Raw genomic sequence first — 26,338 nt, forward strand, 5'->3', positions numbered from 1 at the left:
TGAAATAAAAATGTATTAAATGTTTTCGCCAATAGAATAAAAAATAAGTAACAACTGATTACGAAATTGATGTATTATGTTTTTTTTTATCTAAAACTATAATGCTTACAAAACAATGTTACTTAGATTGGGCTGATTGGTTTCTTTGCTGGTGAAACTTACTGTAGATTGCTTCAAAAGTATTTACACAAAACAATTTTCTTTGCAAGACTACCATTTCCAGATATGAACAAGAAAATAAAAAAACAAATTTTTCTATTTATAAAATTTACTTGTGGGTGGTATTAACCTAATGTCTTTTGCAATAACAGATATAATGATAATATTTTTAACTGTCGAGAACAGCCCACTTGTAACTGAGAGAAGTATAGTTTTAATTGATTTTATAAAGCACGCAATAATTAAATAATTAATCTATTACAATGAGGTCGTACTGTAAATATAATGGCTTAATCTTGTTCAACTTTTTATGATACTTTTTGTGATAGATCTAGTGAAAAGTATGTCTTAATATCGAGATTAAAAACGAACGATGCTCTAATTAAAATACATGTCTTATATTTATAAACTTTTCTCAGTTTAGGAACTAATCTTATTATTTCCTAACTATTAAAATACTTACTTAAGAACTGTGTAGAAACATGAAATTATAAATGCTTGTCTTACGTTCCTTGTGAATTTTACTTCCTTTATATATTTTATTTAAAGCAACTAGAAATCTAGTTCCTATCTTTCTTGTCTTAGTTAAATAAATACTATATTTTATACTGTAAATCATTGTACAATTAACATTTATTACTGAATAATGATAATTCAATGTTCTCAAGGGAACAGAGTTAAAAATATTTCTTTTAAAATATTGTTATAGGTTTATATGATAATTTAATGTCTTAAATTATAATTTGCTACAAAAATATCAATTTCGAATAGAGTGCTCACATAACCCACCTCTCCAGCTTATGGCATTGCAATGTTGATTCCTATCAGGAAATATATATATATATATAATATAATATATATATATATATATATATATAATATATATATATATAATATATATATATATATATATATACATATATATTATTTTTTAATTTAATATTCACCTAAGATAGGTGGAATAGTGATCAAATAAAAAATTGTTTTCTTGATACTGTATTCAAATCACGCATAATAAAAAAAACTGCTCAGATAGTTGAGTTATAATTCAACATAATGATTCAATCTAAAACTTAATGCATATTTCATTTATTATTTCAGGAGATAAATAATCGTTATTAAGTAGTGTTATTACACCGTAAGATACAACGAGCTCATCTACTAACAGTCAAGGTTTTATAGTTGTTAATGACAAATAACAAATTTATTATGTGTGTTATACAATATATATATATATATATATATATATATATATATATATATATATATTATATCATCATGTATACAAGAACTGGTTCTACGACTCGTGCATTTCTTGTCAACCCCTTTTTGTATAATTGTCTGTCTGCCTATCTGTTCTCAGTACATCTGTAATGAATTGAGCTAACATTTGATATTGTGCATGCAACCTCATCGAAGTCTGTTATGAAACCTGGTGGAGGTACTTCTACCTTGTATTATTAATTCCACAAATTAATAATATTGATTGCCTGTATTTGCTAATGAATTTTGTGTAAATAATGTTTGTACAGAGCAATTTATTTAGGTAAATATTTATTAAAGCCTTTTTATAGTTTAAATTACTTTATATTTACATAATTTTTGGCATCGGAAACTTCTTTTTATTTGGCTTCAATTTTCATTTTTATTTTGACATAAATTTAATGGTACATTTATTTTCCACATCACTTTACTCAAACGCAAATTATGTTTTTAACTAAACACTAAATCCTATATTATTTGATTGAATCATAGTCGAGTATATAGAGCAACCAAAAACTCTTTATTCGTTAGAAATAATGTTCTTCAAAAATGAAGTACCACTATATTGGAATAAAGATGTCAGTAAATCAAAATATATATTTATTGATTTAAATAAATCAATATTTTTTCTAACATTGTTTCATAACTATTTAAATTGATTCACACATGTGGCTGATTAAATGGGTAGAGTTTTATTATATAAATTACTTATATAATAATAATAATACAGTTCTTGACTTATAAATAGTGTAACTAACACGACTTTCTTTTATATATATAGATTACCTTCGTTGCAACTGAATCAGTAAAAAATCCAATATGACAGTTGGATAAAGAGGATCATGTAAGTCCGGTGAACTAAATAATCCCCATGATCCGGGCTTGGACACGACATGTTATACTTGCGTGTCACTAGGGAAACAATAGCTGGTTTTTACATAGTTTACACCATATTCCTTAAAGCAAAGCCAATATTGCTCATTACATTTATTAGTAAATGAGAGCAGCGAAATTCCGATTTAAACGAATAAAAATCTTCCCTATTCAGAATCACTATTGGTATACATCCTGTCAACTTTAGTATCAAGAACTAATCTTTTACTAATTAAAGTAGATGCTGCAGTACAAAATCGACTCAAAATATTAATACTGGATGAGTTGAATTTATTAAACAAATTTGCTTGATGGGTTTAATCTTTTCCTCTCATAAGACTATGGTTGATGTAATTGTTGCTATATAATTCTCAATTAGTAAATGAAAGCTCGCTGCTAGTCTTGTCTCTAATTGGAAAAAGTAATACAATATAACCCTATGGGCAAAATTGGAATAGCGAGGTCTTTCCCGGTAAAGTCCCTTCCGCCCACTTGGCTCAGAGATAATCTCGTGTGTCATGTGCGGGAGCATATCTCGTCGCTTGTTATTGCTAACTAGGTACGTGATTTCATCCCATCTAGTACCATATTTCAATGTAGTAGTTTTTTGGGACACATTTTTGCTTGCCCTCTTAAACATTGTTAAAGTTGGTGAGCTAGTGTTGTACTCCACTTTGTGTACTCTATTACTTCTAAGTGAATATACAATGTGTCCACCCTGTGACAATCCGTTCGTGAATAAGTGAACATTAAATCTTTACCCCAATCTGTGTAGCAGATGACAACTTAGTTTGGCAATCAACCCATAATTCTTGAACCTGTCTCCATTTTTGTACCCTCTAGTCTCCTGCCCACAAAATTGTATAATTAGATCATATGATATTCAGAGTTAAATATTAAAAATCAAAGTCTCATTCTATGCATTTTGTCCTACAACCCTGATTTAAGTCTCTTGCTTATTCAGTAATATATAGTAATTATTGAAATAAAGTTAGAATAGACAATGAAAAACATTAACTATATATTTATTATTAATGTATATTGATTTGTTTAAGCTAAGATTTATCTAGATTATATATTTAGATGTTTATTAATATCTTGATGATATCACCAAATTGAGCATTTCTTCTTTGGATTCATTGGGTCCGTTGGGCCGCACTGGAAAGCATTTGCAAATTCTGGAAAATTCTTTAGTACTCCATTGGTCCTGAACTCGTATGGAGAATGTACACCTGTGATAATTCTCATCTTCAAAGTATCCGGTCGATGTACACCGCACCACATATTGGCCATAATAAGCATAAACAGCTGATCGTTACTGTACTGCTCCAAGTTTGGCAATCCTGGTTCGGGTTTAGGTAACCGATGTGTCATCCGCTGGTACGCACGATAACCTATCTTAAACCCTCCAATGTCTGCAACGTTTTCTCCCTGCGTGTTGACACCATTCAGCTATAACAATAGAAAGGCAATAATTGAAGTTGTCGTTGTATATTGTAAGTGGAGTATAGTATGTATGACTGTGGCTGTTTTTATCCTGGGGTCCTGTTGGGTTTTTACTTGTTAACATAAAACAGGTAGGTTACAGCCAAAAGAGATGATTGTAAAATAATCAATTTGTTCATGCATACATTTATGTTTTTGAAGAAGAAAGAAGCTTACAAAGTGTGTTTTTTTAGTATTTATATCTTGTATATCCCACTAATATTATAAATGCGGAAGTTTGAATGTTTGGATATTTGGATGTTTGTATGTTTAGATGTTTGGAGGTTTGTCCTCGAATCACGCTGAAACTGCTATACGGATTGTGTTGAAATTTGGAACAGTCATAGCTTTTGGTCTGATTTAACACTTAGAGTGCTTTTTACCACTCATAACACATTCATTTCACCAAATAAAGTCGAATTCAAATGGAAAAATTAGTTTGTTTACATTCGAATGTTATGATAAGAACGTGAACGTGTTATATATTGGATCCGACAGACTGCGCTACGACACGTAATACAAAGCGAACTGATACTTAACAGCTGTTAATACTTTCAGTTGAAGTTCATCAGAGTGGCAAAAACATTTGTTTACATTTAAAATTTAGAAAATTGTTATTGTAAAGTGCTTGACCAGTAGTGTAATGCAGGTTGCATAGAAGACGTCATTGCCTAATTTTACATTTAGATATCATCAATGATCAATTAACTATCTAATGCAATGAAAATACTATTAAACGTTGTTATAAAACCCACCTCAAAAAGCCGTAAATGTCTGCACATAAGGCAATCGAATTTGGTTAGAATGAAGGTAAATGAAAAGAGCCGAAAGAAGACGTTTTATGATCGAAATTGGTTTTCGTTGATAGATTTTCTTGATCAGAGCAAAAGGCAAACACCACAATAATACTGGAAATATATTAGACAGAAAATTAATTTTAACAGACTGAATTTGATTGTTTATAACCTGATTAGTTTATCGAGATTCATCCATATAAATTAATTGTTCTGAATAACTTATCAACATCTAGCAAAAACCACAAAAGATACAGGCCGGAAATATGGTAAATACTTTCATAATGCGCCCAAGAGGCTCACGAAGGAACGACTATCAATTATCTCAGCAATATTTAGAATGTGATGGAAAAATAATACGTGAATATAGTATACTGTTTTTCAACGGGAAATTGCGTGCGAAGCCGCAAAGCGCATTGTTAAGAAACTGCTAGTATAATATATATGTATATAGATATAAAAGAAAACAAGACACGATCTCCAATTTTACTGCTTTTCAGTGACATTATAAAAAGTATGTATAATCAAAATATTAATAAATATAAGAATAAAAATATTATGAACAACAATAACATATAAAAGTAAATCCAACATCCATAAATGTAAATAAAACATGTAACTTTTCGTAAACATAGATGGATATAAAAAAATTTGAAATTTTTTAAATTAAGTATGTCTCATATTTCATACAACTGGGTTTTGATTGAAGAGCCAATATAAATTATTGCTTTTTAAAATATTCTTAACAATAATTTTTAATATTCTTTCTGTTTGAAAATTTTATTGCTGTTGTTATTTTTAATAGATTTTTCTATGAACTAATAAATTTCTCAAATTTGGTGACTTTTAAAAATAATCCTAGGAGGTATATTGAATAGATCCTTTGTTCCTGAATATTGTTTTAAAGTTTTGTAGGCGGTCTTCATAATTAATTTTATTCTGTTTAGTCAAGGCCGATAATTAATGATTAATAAATTTGGCATATTTTTCCACAACATTCAAAACATGGATTTGGTTTTTTAGGTTTAAATATCCGTTATTTATGTTATATTTAAATGACTGTGGCCTTTTCGTCTTTGGCATGACTGCACACCGATTCAATTATAAGTACCAAGATTTAAAGAAAACTGTCGTCACTCAGAAAACACATATTCTGTCAAACCTGCTCGGCAAGCGAATCAAAATTAAAACCAAATTTACCTCAGAACATTAAAACAAGCACACCAATTGGTTTTAAACAGCAAAATTCCACATGGACTCAAAGTCAGATAACTTAGCTACAAACGTCCAAATTTGAAATCAACAAATGGAAGAATTATTTAATTCATGTCATCTGTATTTATTATTATTTATTCACTGTTTATTTACTTTGTTTGTATTATGTTCTTTTATACGATATATTTATGCGCTTGAATGCGGTTTTTACCGAAATATAGTGCCAAGTTTTTAAAAGCAATTTTCTTTGTACAATCATGTACTAAAAGTAATATATAAAGCCTCTAGACATCAACTCTCAAAGTAAAACTAAGTAAGTATATTAACACTTATATACACCTTTTTAGTGTCTTGTTTGGTTTATTTCGATGTTACCTTATGTGTGTTTCATGTATTTTTGTTGATATTACTATAACAGACAATGTTTTCTGTAATTTTTAATTCATATTTAAGGTAACATTTCGATTTAAATTTATGTTATCAAGGTTGTTTAAAGTTATAATATTGAAATAGTTTAACTTTAAATTCAAATCCAATAAGTATTTCACGTGACCAGCATTACATCGAATAATGAAGAATTAAAACGTTTCTTGTTGAATCAGTTCCAATAACACACAAGAAAAATAGCAAAGTTTTATTTACATATTTTATATTTAGGTGCTTGTTTAAGTTTAGGCATTGTACCCAACGGGCTGCCAGTAAAATTTCCTTTATCAGGAATACCAAAGTACATGACTCAATAAATAAAATTGCAAGAAGACGGTTTTTACTGAAATATAGTAAGATTTTATTTGTACAGTCATTTACTAAAAGTTTTATATATATATATATATATAAGTATTATATATATATATATATATATATATATATATATATATTATATATATAATAATTATTGATTCCTGGCTTCGATTACTACATTGTCAGATAATGGGAGGGGAACATTTTGAACACTTACTTTGATCACAGGTACTTAAAAATTGGTGTTTACTTGTAATACTTAATAATTTACATTGTTCAATTGTTTTAAAATTCAAATAGCTATAACTACTGAATGAATCCACCTTTTGAAGTCCGGTTTGTGACATTGTACTCTGCTAAGTAAGACCTTTAATTTGATACCAAATTTGACCTATGCTGCTATTTACGAATTTTGTCTGATTCCTTGTGGACCGTCCCCCAAAGGGATTATCCGGTCGGTAATTGGGCAGATGTATGCGTTACTATCACCAGTAAGCGCGTGTGAACTTTGTTATTTTTTTATATTGTGGTTTAAAAATTAAAAAAGAGGTTCCAGACTTAATTGACACCCTGTATATATAGTATACACTGTATATATAGTGTATAATATTTATATCGACTGGAAATAATAACTATATCTAAAGAAATAAAACAAGATGTTAAACATAATTGCGTCTCTCCTCTGTATTCAACAACACGTAAAGTATATTTATAACCAGTTTTGAACAGAACACACATGTTAGTTCACAGGTGTCCCATTATTTTTTAAATAGTTTTTTAAAATTTAATGCTTATGTGTTATTACCAACGAGGGTTTTAAAATGTTGCTATCTTAATTTAAGCATACTAAGAAATTAAATAAAAGGTATTAACAAGTAATGTTAAAAAGAAAATGTTTTAATACCAAATGTCTAATCAAATGTATGTAACACTATCACTATAGCTCCATACTGAGTAATTTCCATTACTGTTAACATCTGGGACATACTTAGGTATTTGCCGAAGTTTTACGTATTGAACTATTATACAATAACGTTCTAGCTTTTAATATAATTACATTTGGTAATAATTCTTGAAACTTCAATAGCCATCCTGGTTAAGAAGAAACTTTATAGGTGAAATTGATTCAAAGATCGTATGTTTAAGTGATTTTGCAGATTCAACATGTTTTGTAGAGACCCCCCATGCTTATAGAATGATAGACGTAAAATAAAGTAGTACATAATTTAGTGTCTGAACAGGTGGGGATGGGGTTTTATATTCATAAAATATTCTGAAAGTTTTGTAAGAAAAACACCATATTTAAAAATATATGCAATAAAGGTAGAGTCAAGTCTTTAAATTCCAAGAAAGCTATTCAATATTTAATGGTCCAAAACATCCCCTAGCTCTGAATGGGTAGTCAGAAACAGAGATACTCGTATATCGTCCACACAGATCTGAGTTTTGCTGGTGTCGTCCTGTCCCATCTTATACCTAGTTTTCCAATTTCTGTTAAATTTCATATATTTTTTAATTTGTAAAATTTATCCCTATGCCATTTTAATTATATGCAAGATATACATCTAATATACAAGGGATAATATCCTTGTGCCAGTGTATTTCCAGTTATTTCATATTACTTTTTATCAAACCTAATAATTGATTTACTATCTATCTCTATAGTTAATTAATATTATAAAATATGTGTTATGCATTTCTTTACATACGTGTAGTTGAGTCTGATTGTCCTTAAAGTTGCTGTACTGGTCTATTATACACTTCTTCTTCTTGATAAATTTCTCCTTGCTCTCCTTTTCCCACCAGTCTTTAAGATTACCTTGGAAATCAAAGCGGCTTCCCTGTAAAACATTCACATCAAAGTTGTATCATTCGTTGTACTCTGCCCCAACAATAGACCAATGTTCAAAATCCATACTATAATTCATATTTTGACAAAATTTCAATCTAATCACAACAAATATCCTAGCTTTGTTCCTTTTGTACCAACTTAACTCTGTCAACAGCAACCGATAAAATGTAGATAGTTTATTTTACCTATATTTTATATCTTACTCCCTGTTGGTATTGACGTTTTGGTAAATCTGACTGCTGAATTCACCCGAATTTTTACAACCAAATATAGGGAGTATACAATTTAGATCTGAAGATAGATCCCAAAGTTTACAAGAGGCTACTCAATGTCAAAATATAAAACAACAACAATTACTATATTTTTATGAGCTGTGATACCTTTACAATATTATAGTCAATGTTAATCAAGTAATTTTAGATTTATTTAGAAACGTATCAAAAGAGGAATGTGAACTAGATATGTTTTTGGAAATGCACGGTTGTATGAATATAATTATTGACGATATTTTATGTTATGTTTTATTGCCTCCCAGTGGAGAATCAAGGGGACTTCGTAGGTTATGTTTAACCATACTGGCTCTAAGTAAAGTATGCGATAAAGGTCGATATAAAGTATTTATAATTTTTTATACCTATGATAAACCAACAATGATATTAAGTTCGTATCATTAAATAATAAATAAATAGTAATTAATATAACCACTATTTAAAATTGTATTTAAATGTAGTGTGTAAAGCCTCTATTGAGTAACATTCAGTTTTCACGACGTTTTCAAATTCAGTGATCAGGTGAGTACTCTACTTTAGAAAATATCCTACAACACAATATGGACAGAATTTGATTTCGAAGAGTGCCTTTGAAGTAAGAGTTATGCTAGATGGAACTTCGCTGGACATTGCCTTTGAAATATATACATTCCAGCTATAAACGTTCTAAATTATTAAAAATGTTATAAGTTTTTAAAGAAGCAGTTACGTCAATAATGTAATTGTAAATACGTCTTAAGATGTACATATTTAGTAAATTATAATTATTAGACATAAAACACAAAGTTACTACCCAACTTTGAGTATAAATATAAAGACTGTTATAATGCAATCTTATTTGTCTTTTGACAGAAGTAGACTTCTCTGATCTATGATTTATATTTATATTCTTCATCGAGAAACAAAGAAAAATCAACCATGGGAAAAAATACCAAAATATAATTAAATTACAATAAAAATATATACGCTTTTAGACGTAATTTCTAAATCGCAGCAAAAATGCGAACTGAACATTGGCCACGGAAATATAATTCACTCGAACCAGAAATGCTCATACCGGTGTAAACCTACAATATTGCGAGCAAAGCAGCAAGTAACTGCTATCATTGACGATATGACAGAACAAGTAGTGTTATTTTTACTACATATTTAATAACTGTTATAAAACCTATATTAGTTGTACAGAAGTGACAGAAGTAGACTTCTCATAACTGTATATGTATATATATTTTCTTGATCGGAAAAAAGGCAAAAATTAACTACAGATAAAAAAAATATTACGACCGGAGTAAGTTACAATGGCTATTAATACTTATCAACATTCTTTCTTGTGCGTGGCTGAAAGGCAAACTCATTATTGAGATAGGAAATATAACTTACTCGAACCATAAGTGCTCAGACACGTGCAAAGCCTACGAAATTGTTGTGAAGCCATGGTTAACTACTATTAGTAAATACATTTAGTATTACGACTCAATAATTGATCCACATCCAAATAATTACAAAATATTAACCAATAGGTTGCTGACTTAGCTTGTATTGTTTTACACATTTCTCAGTTTAAATATATATGTTTAACCTCTTTTAAATTTAATTAAAATACTTGTTATACTTAACATACGTTTTTTTCGTTACTATTTCTGCTAAATACAGTAATAAAATTCTTTATATTTAACATCGTTATTTTATTTATTTATTATTTATTTACATAATTGTCACAGGCGCCTTACAAGGACAATGCTTTGGCACAGACTTGTCAATTATTACAATTTGTATACTGGAATAATTGAACTAAATTTCTAATACACCAATACACAACAAATTGTATAATTTTTGTTTTCTTATAGCAAGTCGGATGCCTCAAAATCCTGACTGAGAAGCCAAGTACGCAGCTACACTGTAGAAACAGTGATAGAGTAGATAGTCTTTTGAAAGTATTTTGAATCTTGGAAGCGATTTTTCTTTCTTCATTGAAAGTGGCATATGATTTTAAATTTTAATGTATATAGCGGTGACCTTTCCAGAAAGCTTTCTTTGTGAATAGGATACTGGAGCAATTGAGAGTTTCTTGTGAAATTTGAGTGGTGGTGATTGTTATTAAAAACTTTTCTTGTTTCGCTCTAACGTATAGAAGAATCTGAAGAATGAAAAGATAAAGTAGAAGAAGTACTTGCAAATCTCTAAAGTGCTTCCTGCATTGGTCCCGAAAAAGAGCCGAGTTTATCAGCTTACTATTTTCTTTTGGATAAAAAACACTTTTTCAGAAGCAGGGGAATTTCCCCAGAAGATCGTTCAATATGATAGATGAGAATGAACATAGGCAAAGTAAACCTGTTGAGAGTGTTTTGTCAACAACACGTGAAAGAGTGAGAAGGGCAAAGAACGCTTAAGTTTTGTCAGTAACTCATTAATATGGTATTGCCAAGTTACACAATAAAATCATAGATTTGTGTACAAACTAAACGACTTAAAGATGGTATAACATAGATATAAAATACTGTTATACGTTTAGAATAGATGAAATGTATCACTATAGTCACTATGTCAAGATAGTAATCAACATGTAGGAGGCTTATGTTTAAGAAGTTGTAATGATTACTATATTGACACATTGATAGTTGATTGGTAAAGGAATAGCCAAAGTCGTACAACGTCCTCCTCTGTGTCTGAAACTCATTTATTAAAGAATATGTCTTTATTAATGGCTTTTTTGGCTTAACATTTAAATGACTGAAACTTATAAAAAATTGAGCTGTGTTGAAATTTGACATAAAAAAGATCAATAAAATAAATACTTTAACTAATACCATACGATAAATTATAAACTACTTTCACTAAATATGAAAAAAAATAATTTTATGGATGTGTGGTTTAGAAATAAATTTAATATATCAATGTATAGAATGCCTTCTAGTCTTGGTGTGCGGTTCAGTAACAAATGTATTACGCGATTGCATATATTATCTTCTACTCTCGAAGTACGGTTCAGTAATAAATGTATCATGCGATTATATAGAATATCTTCTAGTCTTGATGTGAGGTTTAGTAATAAGTGTACTATACGATTGTATATAATATCTGCTAGTCTTGATGTGCGGTTTAGTAATAAATTTAGAACATGATTGTAAGGCATATCTTCTAGTCTGGATGTGCGGTTCAGAAATAAATGTAGTACACGATTACAATATACAATACAATATACTCTAGTATTGAGTTGTGCTCAAGTAAGTAACATAATCATTGTAATCACGTACCCTAAGAATTTTGAACCAAATTAACGATAAATATAAACTTGCATTTTATAGTCTTTGTAAGAATATATGGATTAAATGCTATGCAATATGCTTTAAATATGTCCTTAAAATATGGTTTAATGTACAAAACTAAATCCAAAAATGTTTAAATTACCATATCATCAAATCCATGTGTGATCTCGTGGCCGATGATGAGCCCTATCCTGGCGTAGTTCGCATACTCGGGTACTCGAGCGCTGAAGAAGGGATGTTGAAGGATACCAGCAGGAATTTCTACGACAGGATATTGTATATTTTATATGCAAAACTGTTATTTTGCAGCTCGAAAGTTAACAACAATATATTGTGTATTTAAATATTACTAAATGTTAATGTTAAGGCCTTTCGAAACCAAAGGTTTCATCTTCCTGGTTTCACATTTGGTTTCGAAAGGGCTCGCCCAAAAAATAAACAATTTGGAAAAGTAGTCTTTTCATTAACATTTAGTAACATTTAAAGAATTTTCCAATTGCTCCAAGAGTCTTCAATGAACATAACATTTCGAAAAGCCTCGTCCAAAAATTAAAAAATTTGGAAAAGTAGTGTTTTCATTAACATTTATTAATTTAAAGAATTTTCTAATTGTTCCAAGAGTCATCAATATTGTGTCTTGTTAATGTGGTTTAAGTACGTTATGTAATGTTTCAGTTGACGTTTATTTATTGGTAACTAGCAGTTACCAGTAGCTGAGTGAACTTTGTAAACCAAAAATTCGTAAAGTCCAGAGGCTATTGTTCATTGAAATTTGTGATTTGTTGTAATAATACAGTTTTTTGAAGTTTCTGTAACTCTTGAAACAAATTTATCATCTATATTCAAAAAATTTACTCACGAATTGAATTATGCGCGGGACTGTAATGTGCGTTGACATCAGTAATACGACCTTGACTCCTCCAGTCTGTCCTGTTCACGTCCTCTCGCAGTAGGCGGTACCTGTAGTCATACTCCCAACGTGACAAGTCAAGCAGAGCTTCGAAGTAATTATCCTTGTTAATGTTCAGCTAAAAATCATATCAATTGCATAAGATGGTCTATCTGATATCATGATTCACGAGATATACCATTAGCGTATTCCAATGTTTACACAAAAATGAAGATAAAGCAGTATATTTCATTTGTACTATAACTGCTCTATTAATATATAACATTAATAAGCGATAATAATTTAACAGAGAACTTGCTATCATGTTGTAAATGATGTATAAATATTTAAATATAAAACATTAATGAGTATTACTTATTTCTTGCGTTTATGTACTTGTTTATCAGTAAAATTCAAATTCAAAAACTATTATGTCCCTCTTTAACACATGACCAAATATATTGCAATAAGACATTAAGGGGCATTTTATATTTTGTTAGTAATAATTGACTATGTACAAATATTTTTAGTCAATGCAACAGAATTTGTATATAAATATACTTACATATATATACAGGGTGTATATTATGTCTGGAAACACCCAAATATATCCTTTAATAATTTAAATATAAATTTGAAACCTCTTACAATCGTGATAGAGATTGGGCATCTACTTTTGGAACAATGTTTTTGTTATGTCACACCAACGGGGGACGTCCTGCCGAGGGTATCGTGAATATTCTTAATGGAAGCCTATACCTTGTGATACATAATTTTAAAGGTAATAAGGCTTACTGAATTGAATGCCATAAACCGCATCTCAAAGGAATTATTCTATCAGAAAAATAGAGCATTTTTAGTATTGAAAATTTACTGATGTTCAACAATGTAATCTTAACATGGTTCTTGCCACAAAAATGTGTTACACTAATTTTTTAGCATTTTTTAAATGTTCAATTAAAATAAAATAAACAATTTATTTTTAAGCTGGTTTCATTAGTACAAATTTACCAGTTTTTATTACAATGAATAAAACTTATGAGTCACTTTCTCTGATTACTTATGAATCTGTACTTGGTGTTTTTTCCAGTCAGCAGGAAGGGTTTAAAGAGACAAAAGGTCACTAGCCTATGAGAAACATTATTGTGTTATTAATCATCTGGTCTACAGGTTTCAGTTTGTTGAGCATGGAGCTTTCACTAGACAGGTCTAAGCTTGGGAATTACAAATGGACAAAGGTCATATCATTCCTGTCGAGTTAATCAGTGTCTCTGAAGCATTGCTGTCAACAAGTTATCTAATTACAGTAGTTCAGTTTTTATTTGGCATTTTAATGGAATTGTCTGAAAGAGAACGAATTGCTCTGTTGATGATGCGAGGATATGGCGATCGTCAAAGATCTTATCGGGAAGTTTGTAATTTGTTTAATGACACTTTCCCAGAAAGGAATCCCATAAGTGTTTTCAACAATATCAAAAAACTATTGAGCGTTTTGAAATGACAGGGAGCGTACATAATCGGGCCAAAGTCGGGTAAGGATACAATCTGCAACAGATGAAGAACATGCACTAGATGTTTTGCAAACATTTATTGAAGACCCACATACATCGCTCAGAAAAGCTGCACAGCAACATGAATATGCACCCTATGTCTGTGAGTAAGATTTTGAAAATTAATAAATACAAACCATTTAAAGTTCATTTAGTCCAACAGTTAAGTGAGGATGATTACGACAGAAGAGTTGAGTTTTGTGAACTTGTGATGCGCAAATGTGATGACAAATAGAGATTTTCTGACCAACATACTATTTTCTGATGAGGCAACTTTTTTTTCCTAAATGGCAATGTTAATAGGCACAATTGCCGTTACTGGGATAGTGAAAACCCACATTGGATTACTGAGTCCCCATTCACAGCAACCACAAAAACTGAACGTATGGTGTGGAATTTTAGGTAACAAAATTGTTGGACCCTTTTTCATCAAATGGAAATTTAAATGCCGAACTTTACTACAATATGCTCCAAAATGAAATAAATCCCAGCTATTCAAATTGCATCAGGAGAATACTTTGATAATGTATGGTTTCAGCAGGATGGTGCTCCACCCCATTATGGGAGACAGGTAAGAGAGTATTTGGATTTAAGGTTTCCTCATAAATGGATTGGCCGAAGAGGAGAAAATCGAATGGCCTCCAAGATCTCCGGATTTGTCACCAATCGATTATTTTCCTATGGGGTCATTTAAAATCCAATGTTTATAGAAGAAAGCCTCATAATTTGGAAGACCTAAGAAACAGGATTATAGAGGAGATTGCTTTGATAACTGAAGAAATGTTAGGCAACTCTGTCGAATCATTTTACACAAGATTGGCTCATTGTCAAACCGTAGAAGGAACACAGTTCGAACAATTGCTTTGACACCAAATGCAGGTAAAAACGTTTGTTGTAAGACTTTTCTAACAGCATACATTATTTTTTATTTGTAATAAGAAATCAATAACATAAGTATTTCCAGTAATTGTACTGTAATAAAAACTGGCAAATTTGTGCTAAAAGAACCAGCTTAAAATGAAATTTTTGTTTTATTTAATTGAACATTTAAAAAAATGCTAAAAAATTAGTGTAACACATTTTGTGACAAGAACCATGTTAAAATTACATTGTTGAAACATCAGTAAATTTTCAATACTAAAAATGCTCTATTTTCTGATAGAATAATTCCCTTGAGATGCGGTTTGTGGCATTCAATTCAGTAAGCTATTACCTTTAAAATTATGTATCACAAGGTATAGGCTTCCATTAAGAATATTCACGATACCCCTCGGCAGGACGTCCCCCGTTGGTGTGACATAACAAAACATTGTTCCAAAAAGTAGATGCCCAATCTCTATCACGATTGTAAGAGGTTTTCAAATTTATATTTAAATTATTAAAGGATATATTTGGGTGTTTCCCAGACATAATATACACCCTGTATATATATATATATATATATATATATATATATATATATATAAAATTTATACACACAGACACACTCATATATATATATATATATATATATATATATATATATATATAGTGTAAAAAGTGGTAGGTTCATATATGCTCTTATCTTCCGGGTTAGTAGTAGGTAGACCTCACATGTAGCTGTCATGTTCAAATGCTAACTGATGCATTCTTAGTTTAGATGTTAAATTTGTACAACACTAATGGTACGATGAAGCTCAATGTTGGAAAGTTTTATATATATATATATATATATATATATATATATATACATAAAAGGTATATACAAGTAGGTAGATATATGTAAATTCTACAGGAAAATAATGTAAAAAACTCTTTACAACCCCATAACAACATCTATAAAAAACAAATAGAAATTCTTTCAAATGAATGCAAAATTTATGAACAAATCTGTTGAAATCTTATGAAGACAAGAATGTAAATATTGTTAACAAAATGTAAATAAATGTTAAGAATAAATAAATATTCTGTCCTGATCGAAACTAAATTCTTTTCCGATTTATGACATTTATGACGAAATTTGATAATAATTATGTTTCGTTATTAAAAATTATTGAAAAATTAACTAAAAATATTCATTCTATAAAGCTAATCTTTATACATTTTTATCTTTAATCATAACATTACCAACAACAATTAAATATTTTTACTAATTGCTTTTTAATTTTAGTAGGTATCTTTTCATTATATAAAACATGTAAAACTCTTTTCGGCAAATTAATCTTGTAGTTCTGATTTAATTGTAACTCATATTTATCTTTAGTTTTTTATAAATATAAAGTTCTATATTTTTCGTTTTCTTTCAATTCATTCAGGTCTAAGAAAACGCGGTTAAAAGGCGGGTGTGGTTGGGTACTCCGAATGTAGTTTGTAGGAATAGGTTTCAAGTACTTAGTACAACTGTGAACAATACCGTTACGGAACCATCTTTCGGAAAAAATGAAAATGTGCAAGCATGTGAAGTGTCTGACTTGCAGAACAACTCTAATCTAAGAAAGCGTAAGACTAGAAATAGAAAAACATTTGACACGCTTAAATGCTGGGGGCCGCTGGCTGCTCCTGGGGTGTTCGTGACAGCATGGGTACTGAAGTTGGCAGTAAGAAAGAGAAATGTAACGCTACAGATATTGTTACACCCACTAGAAAACTAATAATGTCGTGACTACTGACCAGTTAAGTTTAAAGAATGTTTCTAGTTGTGGGTGACTCAATGATCCGTCATGTAGGACCTGGTTTGTTAGAGAAAGGAGCCTTTCTGGAATGTTATCCAGGCGCTCGAATCCGTGACTTAAAGAGAGTATTGTTAAGCTATGTTAGCTACAGTCTTGATATAATTCATATCCATGTTGGCACGAACGACCTGGGATGGGGTTACAGGGGAGGTCCAGGATACAAACGGTGGCCATGGTAAGCGCGAGGCCCTCCATGACATGGCTGATTTGCTGTTTACTGCAAAAAACTCATTTTCCAAATTCCAAAATATATGTAAACAGCATAATAATTCGCTCTGACATTGGTTATAAAGCTCTCTACGATTTCAAACACACAACTTGATCTGATGTGTAACAATTTTGGGGTCATGTTCGTGGAGGCCAACTGTTGGGTGGCGGCGGAGACATCTCGCCCGCGATGGGAGGCATCTCAATCGAAAGGGGTGTGGCGCGTCTGGCTTCCCTTGTTTGGAGCGGTGATCCCGGCGGCACTGCGTTTGATGGGGAGGTCGGCGGCTACGACTTCCCAGGTGGATCCTCTGACCCTGGGGTTGGATCCGGAACTGAGCCCTCTACCATCCCAGGAGGGAGGTTTGGGACCGGCTTCCCCAGGGGTGTCGGGAAACGGACTGGTGAGAACCTGTGTGTTGCGCATTTGAATATGCGCTCACTTAATACGGGTTTTGATGAGATGTCTGCACTGACAACTGATTTCGGTTTTGATATTTTCGGCGTCACAGAGTCTTGGCTTAGTCCAAGTACCCCCCCTCTGGACCATTACGAGATACCTGGTTACACTCTCCTGAGAGCTGACCGAGCAGTTGGCACTGGAGGTGGCGTCGCTCTCTACATTAAACAGGGGATGGTCTTTGAAGCGGATCCAAAATAACGAGTGTTGATCCAGGCATAGAACTGATTTCCTTGATACTCAAGATTAGAGGGGTTAAACTCTGTGTAGCCGTAGTGTACAGACCACCGCATGTGAGCTACACTTGTCTCGGCTCTTTGTTTCAGACACTTTTTGTAGACATTGCAATTGAGGTTGACTCAGTTGTATGCTTAGGAGACCTCAATATAGATTTGTTGTCAAATTCCTGCCATGAAACCAAATATCTCCGTCGCCTCCTAAAACTCTATAACAGCGTGCAACACATAACAGAACCGACACGAGTAACTGCCAGATCTGCTACGTTGATTGATCACATAATAACTAATAAGCAATGCAGTTTAGAGAGGTGTGACGTTTATTGATGCTACAACTATAACGGATTACAGAAAAAATGAACATTACTGATCATAAACTCATTTACTGTACATTGAAACTGAAGAGAGAGAAATGTATCGCCAGATTTGTGACATTACAGAGATTTTTCAAAGTTTAATATAACTGACGCAATTGCAATGCTACAGAATGTTAAATGGGGAAGCAGCCAAAGATATGAATAATACGGAGGACATAAACGCTTTTGTAACCTCCAAGATCATAGATATTTATGATGCACAGGCACCTCTTGTTACAAAAAGAGTGACAAAGAAAAAAGCCCCCTGGAGAAATGAGGAAGTGATCATGTTAACAAAATTGAAGAATAAACTAAGGAGCAAAATTTGCAAAGAGTAGGCAGGAGTTTGAGTGGACGGAGTATAAAAAAGCGAGAAATAGATTGAATGGGGCTATAAGAAACGCAAAAAAGAACTTCTTCGCAGATAAACTGGCAGACTGTAAGGATCCAAGAGCTTTTTGGAGGTGTCCTGAAGCAAAGCGATATTGTTGGTAAAAAGAATAATAATCTCCCCCCAAAAGCATTTAAGGTCAGTGAAATGAATGAGTACTTTGTAAATATGGGATCATTCTATCAAGTGAACGAAAGATCTGATAAGTTCATACAACCAAGAGATATACAATGGCGAAAAAAAGAGTTTTGAATTCAAAGAAGTATCAGAGTATGAAGTAAGATCGGTAATAAATGAAATAAACCTCTAGAGCCGTTGGAGTGGACAAGTTAAGCATTGCAATGATAAAAGCCGTCAGTCCATATGCCATCGAAGCTATAACTCACTTAATGAATACGTCATTGAAAAAAGGTGAGTTCCCACAGTCATGGAAAAAAAAGTATAGTTCATCCATTGTCTAAAAAACATAATCCCTCAAATTTCAGTGAACTAAGACCAATTTCAGTCTTGCCAGCAATGTCCAAGGTACTCGAAAAAATTAGCAATTCGCCAGATTGTTGAATACCTTAATTATGAAAATTTGCTTCCAAAATTGCAATCAGGGTTCAGAAAGAACCACAGCACTTGCACTGCATTGCTGAATATGTTTGCAGATGTTTTTGGGTCGAGGGGACGCCGGCAGGTGTAGCTCTATAATCATGCTTGATTATTTCGCAGGCATTTGATTCCATAAGCCATAGTTTGCTCCTTGCGAAATTGAAAGCATTTCGGCTTCATGAGAGTGCAATTGTCTGGTTCAAGTCTTACTTGGAAAAAAGACTGCAGGTGACGAAGCTGGGTACCGATATCTCACCTCCCCTTGAGAAATTAAGGGGAGTGTGCCGCAGGGGAGCTGTCTGGGGCCCATTTTGTTCACCCTTTACACTGCAGATCTGTCCAACTGTGTAAGTCACTGCAAGGTGCATGCCTATGCTGATGACTGTCAATTGCATTTTTCTTATGAGTCAGATTCCATTAACCAAGTTTTCGCAGGGGTAAACTCTGATCTGGAGAGAATAGATGATTGGTCACGGAAGCATGGTCTCAAGTTGAAACGCTGAAAAATGCATGATTCTTCATATTGCCCACGCCAACTGTCTGTCAAAAAAATCCTGCTTGGAGATATGCACGTTAAACTTGGTGGACAAAATGTTGATGGTGAGTGATACTGTCAAGACTTTGGGAGTGGTGCTTGACAGGGGCCTCACATTCTCAGATCACATCACTCATGTTTCCCAGTTGGCTTTAGGAAGGCTGCGAGGTCTGTACAGGTACCGATCAATACTGCCAGAATCTGCTAAGCTGCAGCTGGTCCAGTCATTAGTTTTGTCAGTGCTCTATTTACTGTTTTCCTGCATACGGCAACAGCATTACCAGGGAGGAAATGTCCCGATTGCAGAGGCTGCAGAACACCGCAGTGCGCTTCGTTTACAACATTCGTAGACGGGTGCGTATATCTGCCTATCGTGAGGCTGCCGGTCTTTTGCCAACTGATGCCGTGTGTAGGATGCAGACTTGCAACCTCATCCACCGGGTCTTGGTACAGCAGGAGCCTCAGTACCTGGTGGAAAGACTCGTTGCTCGTGGGGGGGTGGCTCTGCGAAGCACCCGGCAGGATGCGCTACTCCATTTTCCAAAGGTCAGACTAGAGGTGGTGGTAGAAAAGGGTTTTCTTATTTTGGCCTACTCTTTATAATGACCTCCCTTGGGACCTCAAACAATAATGGGCATCCTAGCATTTAAGTCTAGAGTAAAATCTCATTTTATGAATACGTCTTAATTATATTTTTTGTTACCATTTATGTGCACCATGAAAATAATGTGTAGTTTTTAATTTTAAGTTTGACTTGAGTTACTCTGTTAAAACAGTTGTACACTGAGAGACGCTTGAAATAAAGGCATTTTTATTTATTATTATTTATTTATTTATTCACCCTTTTATATTATTTAAATCTGAGTCCTATAACTCTGTTTAACAATTCTGTCCATTTATTAAGTAACATATTTATAAAAAAATGTATAAAAATGAAAATCTATATAAGATTGTATGAAAAATCGAAAACATTTTTTAACAATACAAAATATAATGAAAACTTAAAACAATACATAATTATAAATCAGTACATATTTATAAAATTGGGCTAATGTAATATAGTTCATACTATTGAACACGATAACCGTTCTAATTAGATACAGACTAAACTTGGTATACGAGAGTATTTGCACGTAGCTTGGATGAGCTTGTTACCCAGACTTAAGAAACAAAAATTTCAACATGGAATTCATTCTTATTTAAACACGTTTGAACTCAGCTATTTCCCAATAAATTACACAATTTTGTAAAAATCCTTAAATTAACCAGTTATGAACAAGTTTTATTTCTGTACTTTGTTGTTTTGATATGTCATAAGGTTTAAAGATTGCGGCAGTCCAAAAATTGAAAATAGTATAGTTATATGTTAGTTACTGTGCACGCAGAGTAACATAGAAAAGCATTTAGAATTATCGTCATTCGCAGAAAAGTTTGTTCGTACATGATTTTGATATCTTGAGGAATTTACAGATAACCAACATTTATAATTTTGAGAGGTATACAATATTGCGGAAATAAAAGTTTGAACACGATAACTATCGAAGTTTTTAATATATCCAAATTTATTTTAGAGATAGTATTTGCACATAGATTGAATAAGTCCTTTTTAATGAATCTGTTTACATACATAATCTCCTATTAATTGTAAACAAACCAAATAAACAAGTCCATGATTTTAAAACAAATTATATGCTTATAAAAATTACTGTTTTGTACTGTTCCAAAATATCTTGTAGTGGTATAAGTATATTAACATGCCAACATTGAGCTTCATCGTACCATTAGTGTTGTACAAATTTAACATCTAAACTAAGAATGCATCAGTTAGCATTTGAACATGACAGCTACATGTGATATCTACCTACTACTAACCTGGAAGATACGAGCATATATGAACCTACCAATTTAACAATTCCATATTGTGATTAAAATAAGCTATTCCAGTTTAAATTACTTTAACAAGTTTATGATAAGAAATGTCATTACTGCTTATGTTAACAGGTTAATTATAAGAAATTGCATTACTGCTTATATGATATGTACTAAATTTCTGTTACAAAATCCAGAGTGTTAACAGGTTATTACGTTTATGTAAGAGATAAATGTATGTATAAATGCTAACCATTACCGTGCATTTCTCTATGACTTACTCCTTCATAGAACTCTTCAATTTTTGTAGTATTCGTAAGCTCATTGGGATACCCAACGTGGGAAACCATACGGGAAGCCTTGTACTTAGCTTGCTTTCTGAAATAGTTCAGGAATTTCGTCAGATAGCATCTATTAAATAATATGTTAATCTAATAATAATATGACTGCAGAAGTGTTCTCCGGGAGCTACAAGGTTCTGACATGACTGGTATGGTTCTCTACGAAGACATCAACAAAGCTTTAAGTGAGGACTTGCCTGCAATATAATGAAAATAGCCATGGACGTAAAACATGTCTATAAATCTGAACAAATGTGTTATAGACTTACATTTCATGAAATGTCAAATCTAATCATTTTATTCTGCCAAGGATGAACCGGTCAGGACACGGAAAGTGAACGATATTGGAGTGAGGAACATTTACTCCCTTTTAAAGCTTGGGGGGGGGGGATCATATACACAATATAACAAGCAAGACTCTAAAAATTTTAGGTTTCCCTTCTGTCTGTCTGATACCTTGACTGATTTGCGTGATTTAAATATCTTACACTGCTCTTTGGCAAGGCAGCACATAAAATAAAAGTTCTCACCCCAAACTGAATTCTGGAAAGAGAGTTTACAGAAGGTTCAAAGATGACTTTTCGTGCTGGTTTCGGTTACTTGGATGTTCCCTTGAGTTAATTTTCATTCATTCTTCTAAATCTGCTTTGAAGAGAATGAAAAACAGAGACATCATAGGTATGTCTCTTTTTAATGACATTCAGAATGATCCAGAGTTAGGTAATAATCACTGTACAATATTCCAATCTTCAGGTAAATTTTAGTTTTAACTTTAAAGAGCATTGGTTTTGATCCCTCGTATGATACAACTGTTTTTATAAGTACCGTGAAATAACTCGAATTTCTCTCTAATACTTAGTTAAAAACCAGTTTAGTAACGATTAGTAAACTATTTTACGTTTACGTAAAGGAATAATAAAGTCAAAGGCTTTATCTTTTCTGGTTACTCACTCATAATGCAGTAAATCTGAGACAAGTATGAAGTTTAGTAACGGGAGTAGCTATATTTTTCATACATATGGTTTAAGTGTTCATGTTTAATAGCTCCAGTTATTAATTAAAAGTTATAATGGCTGTTTTTAGGCTTTACACTTGTGTCAGCATTTCTAGTTCGAATTAATTACGTTTCCAACGCCAACTTGGAGTTTGACTTGTTGGGCCAAGAAAGAAAATATACTAAAAAGGGTAAACTTATAGTAAATATAATAAACTCTATTCTAAGACATTTCTGGTACCTTATTTAAGTTTTCCTTGTTTCCTGGACTAAAAAAAGATATAATTATACAAAAATCTGAGAAGCCCACTTCAGTCGTAACATGCCCACTTTCGCCCATTATAATGTACTTCCAGTCTAAGATATTTCTGGTGTTACAATTGATTTTACTTTGTTCCCACAATAAAAAATACATTTGAATGTCTGATAAACCTACTTCAATTAAAACACAACTATAATGGGTTTTATTACGGTCATTAAACTGTATTAAATCTTAGATAGTAAACGTGTATTCCATTTCGCATAACATTAACATAACATAACACTAATGATCAAGCATTGCGTACTTAATATTTGCTAAGACTTTCGGTAAAAAATATATTTTATAAACATTCTCATACGCTTACCATTATAAGGGTGTTTGAAAAGTATGGGTATGCCTTAATATTTTAAAAACCATAGGTGATAACATCTATAAACTTTGCACAATGTCATATGGCTATGTAAACTATTTTTCCTTGCTATTACCATGACATGCCAACCATGGGGGGACAGCCCACAGAGGAAAACATGGAAATCTTAAATTGAAGCATGGGTCGAGTGATACCTAAAAAACACATAAACACAAAAAACAATAAAACTAAAAAACATTGGTATTTATTGTGTTTAATTTATTGTGCTATAAATTTATGACATAATTTGCTAATTAAAAAAAGTCAGTGAAAACACATTGGTTAGTAGAGTGAAACGCCGCCTACCGCATCAGAATACGACGATCCAGCCAGAAATGGCAGCGCATAATGTACTTCACAATGTGTACCTAAAACAAGCCGCCATTTCTGATTGAATAAACCTTTTGAGATGCGGTTTGCGGCATTCAACTCTACTAAGTGAGCTTGTTTTAGGTACACATTGTGAAGTACATTATGCGCTGCCATTTCTGGCTGGATCGTCGTATTCTGATGCGGTAGGCGGCGTTTCACTCTACTAACCAATGTGTTTTCACTGACTTTTTTTAATTAGCAAATTATGTCATAAATTTATAGCACAATAAATTAAACACAATAAATACCAATGTTTTTTAGTTTTATTGTTTTTTGTGTTTATGTGTTTTTTAGGTATCACTCGACCCATGCTTCAATTTTAGACTTCCATGTTTTCCTCTGTGGGCCGTCCCCCCATGGTTGGCATGTCATGGTAATAGCAAGGAAAAATAGTTTACATAGCCATATGACACTGTGAAAAGTTTATAGATGTTATCTCCTATGGTTTTTAAAATATTAAGCCGTACCCATACTTTTCAAACACCCTGTATAGTCTGTGTCATTAGTGACTACGGATATGGTTCAATTTAGTATTTATCTGTAAAGCTTACTCTTTGATTACAAGAATTTTAATGGAAGCAAACTAAAAATAGTAGTTAACTTAAAAATGTAGTTGTGCTGTAATTTAACAATGTTTATAAGGAACAGTTGATTATATTGAACAGGCCCTTTCTATTAATAACGTGTTTCCATCAATGCATTATTTATAGATTTTTTCGTAACTGTAGAGACCAATGCAGTGGAGCGAGCACAAGGGAAACCTATATAGTAAATATTACGATTTTATCTTTCGTTTCAATGCTGTTCGTTAAATTTGTCAATCATCACATACACACACACGCGCGCGCGCGCCCACACACACTCCGATTATTTTGACATACGATCAATATGTTTGTCCTTTTTATTACTGTAATCTTAAGATGCTGTTTTTGTTTTTTATTGTTACAACTACAATTAAAGTTTTCTGAGTTTAATTTTTAACCTTTGGAAGGAAAATAAACGACTAGAGAATACAATAATATGCATATTAACAATACTAACACATTTTAACAATGGACTTTGACGTTTATAAATTCTTTTCTCACAAAAATAAAACAAACATTTGTTTTCGTAATTTAAAAAAATCAACCATCAAGTCCTGATGACTTGTGCGAGTTCTAATTTAAATATTTGTTTTCTAAAATAGCTCTAAAAATACACATTTCTATATATGATTGCTACATAACTAATACAGTTAATTAGTGTAGTAACTAATTATCTATGTACTTAGTCTGTTCATCCATCCAGTCCAGTTCATCAATATTTTGGATAAACTCATCACGTATTTTGTTGGTCATACCCAAAGCTACTTCTTTGGATGTCTCATCAAAGTATTTCTTTACATAAATGGACGACAAGGCCAGTGAAAAACTGAAATATAAAAAAGAGGCGGGATATATTATTTAAATTACATATGAAATTTTATCTGTTTGAGATCATTTATATATTATCCAATAGATTGCTGGAAAAATTAACCAAATATTTTATGTGTAACACTCAAACCGTTTCAGGGTAGTCTATAGTTGAATAATTTATGCAATTTAAAGAATTTCTGAGCCTGTTCTTGAAGAACATATTACTTATACTATACAAATACCTTAGCGTTATACCGACGCACTCTTTCCAACGGGGCTCTCTCTTAGTAGATCCATTAACAACGCTAAGATACTTCATATATCTCTCTCGCATCTGATTGGTTAGCATGTAAACCATTCCACGAGCTGATTTCCACATCATATAGTTGGCTATTGCTCTGGACATAATAGCAAAATGTTACTTGGGGATTTATTTTATATCTATTTATACGGTTTTATGAAACATACTTCTAAATAATTTTAATCAATATTAATATATCATTAAATTTCTGATTTTAAGAATATCAGTATGTACAAGTACAGTACAGTATGTAAATAAACCTTAATATCAACGACGTTAGAACAAATTAAACAGAAAAGAGTGTTGCCTCTCGTCGTAATCTGGCCTTCAAAGCTTTACTTCTACATGGTAAATATTGCTTCGATTATCTCAGACCGTATTATTTTTATACATAAAATTACATTTTATGTGCGGGTAATGCTATGTAATATATCATATGATAACCAACTGATGATACGTTATTAATTAACTGTTCAAACGGGATGTAATATAAAATTGTACTTAAATTTTAATTTAAAAGAAAAGACTCACTTCACTCACTTTAAGT

The 26,338-nt window shown here is 32.0% G+C and overlaps 1 protein-coding gene across 1 annotated transcript in view; it reads right to left on the minus strand.

Annotated features, from left to right (window-relative positions):
- Positions 1-3,299: 3,299 nt before the first annotated feature.
- LOC124354371 (neprilysin-2-like) overlaps positions 3,300-26,338 on the minus strand; it is a 35,083-nt gene continuing 12,044 nt past the window's right edge. Inside the window, exons 8-14 of the mRNA XM_046804774.1 lie at positions 25,733-25,888; positions 25,363-25,506; positions 22,000-22,096; positions 12,777-12,945; positions 12,060-12,178; positions 8,240-8,371; positions 3,300-3,747 (exon numbers count right to left, since the gene is read on the minus strand). Of these exons, the coding sequence (XP_046660730.1) occupies positions 3,403-3,747; positions 8,240-8,371; positions 12,060-12,178; positions 12,777-12,945; positions 22,000-22,096; positions 25,363-25,506; positions 25,733-25,888 (1,162 nt within the window). The 3' untranslated portion in view covers positions 3,300-3,402. The remainder of the gene's footprint in view (positions 3,748-8,239; positions 8,372-12,059; positions 12,179-12,776; positions 12,946-21,999; positions 22,097-25,362; positions 25,507-25,732; positions 25,889-26,338) is intronic.

Source organism: Homalodisca vitripennis, chromosome 2 (assembly GCF_021130785.1).
Source record: "Homalodisca vitripennis isolate AUS2020 chromosome 2, UT_GWSS_2.1, whole genome shotgun sequence".
NCBI lineage: Eukaryota > Metazoa > Arthropoda > Insecta > Hemiptera > Cicadellidae > Homalodisca > Homalodisca vitripennis.